The 10011-nt window shown below is 47.0% G+C and overlaps 1 protein-coding gene across 1 annotated transcript; it reads right to left on the bottom strand.

The window, feature by feature from the left end:
- Positions 1–3: 3 nt before the first annotated feature.
- On the bottom strand, positions 4–8468 carry LOC141786566 (general transcription and DNA repair factor IIH helicase subunit XPD). Its single transcript, XM_074665169.1, has 23 exons — positions 8318–8468; positions 7915–8014; positions 6826–6903; positions 5717–5779; positions 5441–5554; positions 5215–5331; positions 4930–5046; positions 4717–4840; positions 4538–4634; positions 4295–4428; positions 4045–4213; positions 3835–3953; positions 3089–3158; positions 2916–2985; positions 2675–2776; positions 2526–2589; positions 2178–2299; positions 1982–2074; positions 1799–1871; positions 1324–1394; positions 1033–1176; positions 774–917; positions 4–561 (listed from the first exon to the last, which is right to left on the bottom strand). Exons 1-23 carry the CDS (start codon positions 8320–8322, stop codon positions 469–471), a joined length of 2283 nt encoding a protein of 760 aa, XP_074521270.1. The 5' UTR covers positions 8323–8468; the 3' UTR covers positions 4–468.
- Positions 8469–10011: the final 1543 nt, after the last annotated feature.

Here is a 10011-nt window from a genome sequence, read left to right as displayed (position 1 = left end):
TGTGAGTACAAAACTTTATATTTCAACTTCCTGTTTGAACAAAGTGTTTACATTGATACAAAACGCCTCAGAGTACAGTTACAGTTTCTGCCTGTATGACACACACACACACACACACTGAGTGTGCAGACTGAAAGCATGGCGACAGTTTAACGGCTCGGTGCTGACGCTGAGACTCAGTGAAATCAAACAGACGAGTCAAACTGAGGCGTCTCTCTGAACGTGACAGGAAATGATAAAAATGATGAAAGTGTTGTGATGAGTCTCTTTCTGCCGTCAGTGCTGATCAGGTTTGGACTCAGAGTCTCAGGTGAATCAGTTTCTCTGAGCTGTGACGTTAGTTTCTGTCCAAACCGACCATGACCTGACAGACCGACACCTGTGATCACCTGACGTCTCCTGACGTCACCTGGCGTGTGACCCTGATCCCATGAGACAGTCATGTCGTCTCTCAAAGCAGCGCCACCTTCAGGTCTGATGAGCGATCTGCGTGATCTTCTTCAGCATCTCCTCCGACTGCAGCTGCTCCAGGGTCAGCAGAGACAGACCCAGCTGGTCCTCCTGAGGAGCAGAGGGGGGTCAGGGTCAAAACCAGATCACAAAAAGGAGTAGACCTCTTTGTACGTAAACCTCCAGGCTTTAGGTTTGATGCTTTAACACAGAACCACAGATATTTATAAATTACTTCTGGAGGCCCATCACCTCCTCAGGGGACAGCGTGCCTTGTGTCTAAGTTTCCCGGAGGTTAAACGGCGTACAGGTGTGAGTCCTACCTGTCTGAACGGCTGAGCCATCTGCCGCAGGAAGTGCTTGGACAGCTGGACGGTCTCGTCCACCGTCAGGTTCAGACTGCCGTCGTTGATGTGCTCCTGGATCCAGCGAGGAAGCTTCCCCCGTTTGTCTGCTCGGGCGTAACGCTGCGAGGGACAGAGAGACGCGTCAGACCTCCAACAAACCTCCACCAAGCTGGACCAGACCGCCAAGCTGGACCAGACCACCAAGCTGGACCAGGGTCTGGACTACACCACAAACCTTGTCTGCAAAGATCATGAGTCCGTAGTCGGTTTTTCCTCTGATGGCTCGGCCCACGCACTGGGCGGCGTGACGCATGGCATCGAACGTCAGGAAGTCGTTCTCTCTGATCTGAAACTGGTCTCGAAGATACTCCAGACGAGCCTGAAAACCACGAGACGACAGGGTCCGTGAGTTTAGGTCTTCAATAAAAATAAGACGTGAAAACATGAGTAAACTTTCTGATCTACTGAGTCACGTTCCAGCCCGTAAAGAAAGTCTCGGTGTCAGAGTGGGTGTGTGCGTCCTGACCTTGAGGATGCGGCTCTGCGTGTAAACATAAGGAACGCCAAACATGATGACGGCGCGGCCGAAGTGATGCACTGAGGAGGAAGCACAAAGTCAGGGAGGTTAGCTCGGTGATCAGACCTCCTCATCCCTCAGAGAGTCTCCTCTCAGAGGGTCTCCTCTCAGAGGGTCTCCTCTCAGAGTCTCCTCTCAGAGTCTCCTCTCAGAGTCTCCTCTCAGAGAGTCTCCTCTCAGAGTCTCCTCTCAGAGTCTCCTCTCAGAGAGTCTCCTCTCAGAGAGTCTCCTCTCAGAGAGTCTCCTCTCAGAGAGTCTCCTCTCAGAGAGTCTCCTCTCAGAGGGTCTCCTCTCAGAGAGTCTCCTCTCAGAGGGTCTCCTCTCAGAGAGTCTCCTCTCAGAGGGTCTCCTCTCAGAGAGTCTCCCCTCAGAGAGTCTCCTCTCAGAGGGTCTCCCCTGGTCTACCAGAGCCCGGATCATTTACCGAAGTCGATCCCCTCAGAGACTTTCCCCCGAGCCACCGAGAGGAGGATGGCTCCTCTGCCGTTCTCACAGGCCTGAGGGAGGAGAGGAAAGCGGAAACCAGAGACGATGAAGATCTAAAGGATCTGAAGCAGCTTTCCCAGCATGCATTGTGTTTGTAACTGTATGAACACGTCTCTCTGACCTCCTGGAACTTCTCCAGAGCCATGCTGGTCTCTGCGGCGTCCGGGGTCTCGATGAAGATCAGCTTGTTCCTCTGGATGTTCTCCAGGATCCCCTGAGAGAAAACGCTCGCTTAGAGACACACGTCTGATCGTCCACAGGAAGTGTGTGTGTGTGTGTGTGTGTGTGTGTGTGTGTGTGTGTGTGTGTGCACCGACCTGCTCGTACCAGGACGCCACGATGTTCTCCATGTAGACGTAGCTGGTGAAAAACGCCACGATGCCGTCAGGAACGATGGCAGACATCTCCAGGAGAAGGTTCCCGTAGTTTCTAATCACAGCTGGAAAACAAACAACAAACAGTAAACAAACAAACAGTAAACAAACAGTAAACAAACAGTAAACAACAAACAGTAAACAAACAACAAACAAACAAACATCAGCTGATCAACAGATAAAAACAGCATTATGTTTGTTTGTGGAGCTGCTCGGTCTGTGACAGCGTCAGCGTTTAGCGAGGAGACGTCTGAGCGTCCTCTGACGACTTCCTGTGAGGACGCCACTCACCAAAGTCTTCCCTGGTCTCAAACTTGGAGCTCAGCGCCACCTGGTCGTTGCCCCGCCCGACGATCTGCAGGAGGAAAACAGAAGAAGAAGAAAAGCTCAGTGAACACGCACCGACATGTTTCCATTAACGTTTGTTTGTCTCAGCTCACCAGAGGACAGAGGCAGGTCCGCGCCAGCGTCATGGTGAAGGACGCCATCGTCACCGGGCGGAAGTCGAGGATTCTGGGATAGATGTCCAGAGGAGACAGAGTCTAAAGACGACCAGCAGGAGGAGACAGAAGGAGACAGGAGGAGACAGGAGGAGACAGGAGTCATGAGCTCACATCAACAGTCGGAGAAACACCAACTGGACCAGAACCAGGACCTGAACCAGGACCCAGACCAACTCACGCCTGAGGTGATGATGACCGTCTGAAAGCGCTGGAACACTGGTTTGATGGCGATGGATGGATCCATACAGCTGAGAGAGGAGGAGGAGGAGGAGGAGGAGGAGGAGGAGGAGAAAAAATGAAACCCTGGCTCCGCCCACGCCTTCACCACCTGTCCATGTGAGTTAAACTTACCTGAAGTGCAGCACGGGGTTGGCGATGGTCGGCGTTCTGTCCTCAAACGGCTCGATGATGATGGTGAAACCTGCAGGAGACGCAGAGAGGAGGCCACAGGAGGAGAACACTTCAGGGGTCAGCAACAGAGACACCAGGAAGTGCAGACAGGAGGAGGAGCAGACAGGAGGAGGAGCAGACAGGAGGAGGAGCAGACAGGAGGAGGAGCAAACAGGAAGAGGAGCAGACAGGAGGAGGAGCAGACAGGAGGAGGAGCAAACAGGAAGAGGAGCAGACAGGAGGAGGAGCAGACAGGAAGTGGTTCAGACAGGAGGAGGAGCAGACAGGAGGAGGAGCAGACAGGAAGTGGTTCAGACAGGAGGAGGAGCAGACAGGAGGAGGAGCAGACAGGAGGAGGAGCAGACAGGAAGTGGTTCAGACAGGAGGAGGAGCAGACAGGAGGAGGAGCAGACAGGAGGAGGAGCAGACAGGAAGAGGAGGAGCAGACAGGAAGAGGAGGAGCAGACAGGAAGTGGTGCAGACAGGAAGTGCTGCAGACAGGAAGTGGTGCAGACAGGAGGAGGAGCAGACAGGAAGTGGTGCGGACAGGAAGAGGAGCAGACAGGAAGTGCTGCAGACAGGAGGAGGAGCAGACAGGAAGTGGTGCAGACAGGGAGTGCTGCAGACAGGAAGTGCTGCAGACAGGAAGTGATGCAGACAGGAAGTGGTGCAGACAGGGAGTGCTGCAGACAGGAAGTGATGCGTACCTTGGCTGTAGGTGCTGACCAGAGTAGCGAAGCTGGAGATGAGCGTCACGGCTGAGAAGTCTGCGATGTCAGCGATCTCCAGCGTTCGCAGCAAAGACTGGAGCCGCTCTGCACAGAACCTGAGGAGACAGAACCAGGGGGGAGAAACCGGGTCATGGTCTGAGACAGAGACCGTCTCCAGGTTGGGTTGGTCTGAAGAACGTTTCTGACCTCAGAGGTTTGCGGTCGATGCAGACTTTGTCGTAAATGTCTTTGAGGAACTGCGGCGTGCTCTCCTGGACCACGTGCTGGACCCTCAGGCGGGACTTCAGGTACTCCAGGAACCGCTTCAGGAAACCCACAAAGTGCTCGGCTGTGCGGATGGTACCGGGAACGGCCTCTGAGGGACAGAGAGCAGGACGTTCAGGGTTTCTGATGATCGATAAATGATGAAAATAAAGCTGGCTGCTGATGGTCGAACCTTTGAGTATCTCGTCTGGTAACACGGGGTTAGCGAGGTACACGTCTGTTTCTCTGGCCACGTTGGCTTCTTTCAGACCCTCCACCAAACGCCTGTACTCCTCCTTCAGCTTGGCAGCGTCCGTTTCTTTAATCCTGACAGAGTCACAGGAGTAAAGGAGGAAAGTGATTCTCCTGATTCGTCTCCTCTAACGCGTAAACTAAAGGACGAATCCTGCAGAGGAAACAATCGTTAGCGTCTTACTTCTGTATGGTGCTCTGCAGCGTGTCCACGTTGTTCTGGCAGCGGTCGAGCGTCCGTCTGGTGATGTTCACGCTCATGGAGTCGATGCACACGTTGTCTGGGGACCAATCAGGAACCAGAGTTAAAACCACCTGATGGTGTCAGACCCTCCCTCCCAGAGCCCAGCTCCACCTCCTCACCGATGTTATGAGCCTCATCAAACACCACCACCGACTTCTTGGCCAGCTCTTTGGACACCAGGTCGGCGATCTTTGGGTCCAGCAGGTAGTGGTAGCTGTACACCACGATGTTGGCGTGCAGGATCTGAGAGGACAGGGAGACGTGAGGCTGAAACATGAGTTAACGTCACACTTAGTAAAAAGTCAAAGTCAGCAACAAGTGGAGGAACGCACCGCGTAGCGAGCCAGGTAGTACGGACACCAGCCTTTCCTCCTGCCGAAGTCCTTCAGGTCGTCCAGGTTGTAGATCCCCGCAGGAAGAGGCACCTGTCGACCCACCGCGTCAAACTCCTGCAGACGGAGACAGAGGAAGAGGAGGTAAAACACTTGGCGAGCAGGACAGCGCCCTGAAAACCCTGGAGTAAATCTGCAGATTCCCGCTGGCTCTAACCCTCGTCTCCACCCTCAGGCTGAAACACAGACAAACTGCCTCCGCCCGCTCCGTCTCACAGTCCTCACCTCGTAGAAGCGACACACGGGCTGGTCGGGGTTGGTGTGGTGTTGAGCTCGAATGTATGACGCCGTCAGACTGTGACACTTCCCGTCCACCTCCTTCCCGAAGCGCAGAGAGCTCACCTGAAGCACAGGTAAACGTGATTAATCCTTCAGAGGAACAGGAAGCTGGTTTGACTCTGTCAGCTGTGGACGTGAAGGTTGGCGTTCACGCCGCCTCATCATGTCGTACCTCTGGGTGGATGCAGAGGTTCTTCCTGGACGACAGAGCCAGAGCCAGGAAGTTGTTCCTCTCTCCAGTTTGTTTGGAGTAAAACTCCATCAGCTTCCTCAGCTCCTCCACCACCTGAGCAGAAATAAGGTCAGACAGGGTTTACGTTACTTTAGGTTTCACTCTTTTTCCTCGGAGCAGCCGTTGGAGAGGATAAACAGCTTTTATTAAGACTGAACTATTCATGACATCAACTTCCTTTTCCTCTGACAGTGATTTCCTCCTGCTCACACTCACCTTCTCGATCTCAGGGACCGTTCTGGAGCAGTAAATGAGTTTGGTCACCTCCAGGGGAAAAGCCTGAGGACGGAGAAAACACCTCAGTAAAGAGCGTCCTCAGTGTCGTCCTTTATTATTTTTATTATTGAGAATATATATATAACAATGTATACATACAAAAAACAAAGCTTGAGGCTCAAACTTCATGTTCAGAACAAAAAAGTACAAAAATAAAATGTCTATATTTTTTACATTTTTGGTCTTCTGGGCTTTGGCATTTGTGCAATAATTTAAGGAGATTAAATACGAGGACAACAGTGACTTAAATACAATAAATTTTGGCTTTTGATTTAAATGCTTACAGCTACGAATGTGATATTTGGATAACAACAATATTAAATTTAACACAAAAACATTTTTTGAGGGGAGACTCTTCGTAGCAATAATAAAAAAATAATATCTTTACAATCAATTTGTACTTCTATAGAAAGCTTTCCGTTCACAAATAATGTTATATCTGTCCAAAAATCTGTGTGTGGGCACATTCACAAAAAGATGAACGATTGATTCTTCAGCACAACGACAAAAGGTGCAAAGTGGGTCAACATTTACAGGATATTTTGAGATTACCCTGTTAACAGGATAACATCGATCATGATCTTAAGGCAAACCTCATGAACCTTATTAGTAACAAAAAAATCTTAGGGAGAAGCCAAACAGAATCCCAATCAATATCAGTAAATAAATCATTCCAAAAAATACAGCCGCTGGTTTACTGATAAAGTCTCTTATGATGAGATCTCTAATACACTTGTTATTTGTTTTGACACTCAAAAAGGGATCAGAATTACCAATATACAAGTCTGTTGTAAGGTTAACTTCAGGATCATGTACATAGTTTGACTTCAGCATTTGAAGGTATTGCATCAAAAATAATTGCAAAATCTTTTGGCAACACTGGGAAATTATACACATGTAAAAATGCATCATAAGAACACATATATCCATACTTGTTAAATAGCTGATGTACATGTATCATACCTTTGTCGACCCATTTTTAATGAAAAGTGATTCGTGCTTAAAGCAGATATCTGCAAAGATCCAAATGACGTCACAGCACAACTCACCTTCTGATAGGCCACGATGAGCGACAGCAGAGAGATGGTCTTCCCTGTTCCTGAAGGCATCTCCAGGACTCCATGACCCTGGGAGAGAGCAGAGATAACCTCAGCTGAGTGTGATGGAGCTGCACCCAGTCTGAATCATACTGAAACACCGTGTTTTCAACGAGGCTGAAGCTGGCATCCAATAAGAAGTTTCCAGTCCACCTTAAAAATGTCAAACCGCCTGGAGGTGGCAGTATTCAGTGGTTTTCCTGTGTATTCCCGTGTCTTTTTCTGATCTACACCACATTAGACCAGATCATGATATAAAACCACATGATAAAAAGACTTCAAACCTGGACTGGATTATTCTTTGGAGACTTAACATTCATATAAACACAGTCTCTGATTTGTGAAACCTTTACTCAAATAGTGAAAATGCATAAAAGGCACATGCCACTGATTTTTGTCTCAGTCAGACCACATTAGACCAGGTCCAGGTCCAGAACTACAAGGATTAGACTCCTCAAACCTGGACTGAATTATTTTTTACAGACTAAGCTTTCATATAAACACAGTCTCTGATTTGTGAAACCTTTATTCTATTAGTGAAAATGCAAAAAAAAAGGTACATTCCACTGATTTTTGTCTCATTCAAACCACATTAGACCAGGTCCAGGTCCAGGTCTGGAACTACAACTCTTAGACAGATTTAAGGTGCCTGGACTTCACAAATCAGAGCCTGTGTTTAAATGGATGTTAAGTCCCTGCATAATACTTCAGTCTAGGTTTGAGGAGTCTAAGTGAAGTTGGTCTAGACCTAGGTCTGATCTTATGTGGTTTGAATGAGACAAAAACCAGTGGAATTTGCCTTTTTTTTGCATTTTCACTAATAGAATAAAAGTTTCACAAATCAGAGACTGTGTTTTTATGAATGTTTAGGCTCTGAAGAATAATCCAGTCCAGGTTTGAAGTCTTTTAATCTTGTGGTTTTATATCATGATCTGGTCTAATGTGGTGTAGATCAGAAAAAGACACAGGAAAACACAGGAAAACCACTGAATACTGCCCCCTCCAGGAGATGCTAACTTCAGATACATGAGCATCACCCACCTTAGCATCCAGAGTCCTCTTCAGCTCCAGCATGTAGGAGTACTGCTCAGGGTAGATGTAGTCATAGGGGAAATACACCAACAGTCCGTCTATGTTGAGCCTGAAACGGTTGGTAAATAAAGGATCAGAGAGAGACGAGCAGAGACGGATCAGGTCATCCGGTTTACATACAGCGGGGATGCTAACAGCTAACAGCTAGCCTAGCCACAGAGAGACGCTCTGCTCTTTAACTCAGGTTAATAATCTTCATACAGAGCTGTTCACAGACTATCAGCTGATTATCATGGAGCTAACTGTCGGTGCTGAGCCTCATGTTATCCTAACAGAAGCTGAAGTCTGTGCGGAACCGAACCAGAACCAGCTCCTCCAGCACGAACCGCGTCTTTATCAAACAAACACTCACTTCATGTCGGTGACCGCGCAGCCGCAGATCCTCCTCTTTAATAAATTTAAAGTTTTAAACTCTCATTGGAAACTTAAAGAATGTCATAAACAGCGGGTACAGCAATGCAGCCAGAGAGAGCAACACACGAAGAAGACGCTCCTTCTTCTTCTTCTTCTTCTTCTTCTTCTTCTTCTTCTTCGGTGTATTTACAGTGTGAAAGCTGCTGCTCGCTTTGGCGCCCTCTGTGGACGTGGAGTGTTCACCGTGAATCTGTGAAGACAGTTCAGGAAAACCGTGAAAACAAGTAAACACGGTTTGTTTTTTAAGTCTGAACAAACTCTTTGATTCTATTTTAGGCGCCAAATCTGTCCCTGATTCGAGGGGGTGAATTCCTGTACGTTGTTTCAGTTATTTCGATTTTCATTAACCGGAAGTGTCGTAATCTGCATTGGTAAGCTAACCACAGGTTGTAAATAGAAGAAAACGTTGTTTCCATAAGGTTTAAATTCATTTTTATCCTTTGGATAAAACGTTTAAAATACATTTACAGCCATACCTCTTAGGTTTGAACTGCAGGAACACACTTTGACCTGTAGATGGCAGTATGAACTCTATTTATCTATTTCATCCCCAGCCTTTTATTGTGCAAGCTTCAATCACAAACAGAAATAAATGATATTCTAAAAAAAAAACTTTTAAATCTAAACTAAACCTAAATGTTGTATTTGAACTGAAGATATTTTTAAGTGGGTTGAGGTTTCCTGAGCAGCCATGATGCCTCTGTACTTCATTAGTAAGGACTGTGTGACGCTTTTATAACACTTAATTTTATTAACTAAATTTGATCCTGTCTTATTTTTTTTATTTTTATTTAAAGTTTTTTAACCTGTTAAATTAAGATTTACCCCATGTATCTGTACATTAGAGAATCACTTTCTAAAGAGAGGGATCAGTTATTTTTTGTCATAGTCCAAACAGCAGTGCCCGAGACTGGTGACACTTTACAGTGACTGCTTTAATAAGTCAACACAAGACAGATAAAAACAAACAATAAAGTATATAAATAAAAAGCTTTTGATACTGAAGCTGAGCCATAGAAAATGACACAGTGTTCACATTTGACTATTTCCTAAATGAATCTGGCGTCACTCCATCATTATCCTACTTTAGTCACTTCAGGGGTTTTCAATTAAAAAAAACTTTGGAAAAGAGATAAAAATGTCCGTTTGCCCATTTTTTATCACATATTTAATTATTTTTTCTTTATATCTGTACTATAATGGATGAAGTATGCACTTATAGAAAGGTTTATGGTTTTGTAAGGCATGTTTCTCCCCTCTTTGTCTGTGTTCAGTGACCCTCCAAGGGGTCTCAAACCCCAGTTTGGGAACCACTGTCCAAGTCCGTCTCCAGTGGATATGTTTGATATTCAACACAAAGAAATGTCAACAGGCTCAGATATTTTCTGAATGCTTTATTCATACACGTACAGTGGTTTATATGTTTGCAGCATACATGACGTTTGAGTAAGTGTGATCCTGCAGACAGTGAGCTCTGAGCCACGACGTTAAAGAGGAGCATGAAGACGACCAAGGAGCTTTTTATTACAGTTTAAAGTTTTAATCAAACTATTTTCAACAGTTTCCCTTTGGTTACAGAGATCTGCTTTAGCTGCTGTTCCCAGAACCAACACCAGGGGGCGGTACGGACCC

This window comes from Halichoeres trimaculatus, unplaced genomic scaffold (genome assembly GCF_033239565.1).
Source record: "Halichoeres trimaculatus isolate MK-OKI-2021-1 unplaced genomic scaffold, fHalTri1.1 fHalTri1_scaffold_227, whole genome shotgun sequence".
Taxonomy (NCBI): Eukaryota; Metazoa; Chordata; class Actinopteri; order Labriformes; family Labridae; genus Halichoeres; species Halichoeres trimaculatus.
The sequence above is the reverse complement of the archived record's forward strand: the minus strand, read 5'-3'. Positions and strand labels throughout refer to the sequence as shown.

Coding starts and splice junctions, on each gene's coding strand:
- LOC141786566 (XM_074665169.1), bottom strand. Junction 3,954..4,044: donor ATCGACCGCAAACCTCTGAG/GTCAGAAACGTT, acceptor CTGTCTCCTCAG/GTTCTGTGCAGAGCGGCTCC. Junction 2,300..2,525: donor TGAGACCAGGGAAGACTTTG/GTGAGTGGCGTC, acceptor TTTGTTTTCCAG/CTGTGATTAGAAACTACGGG.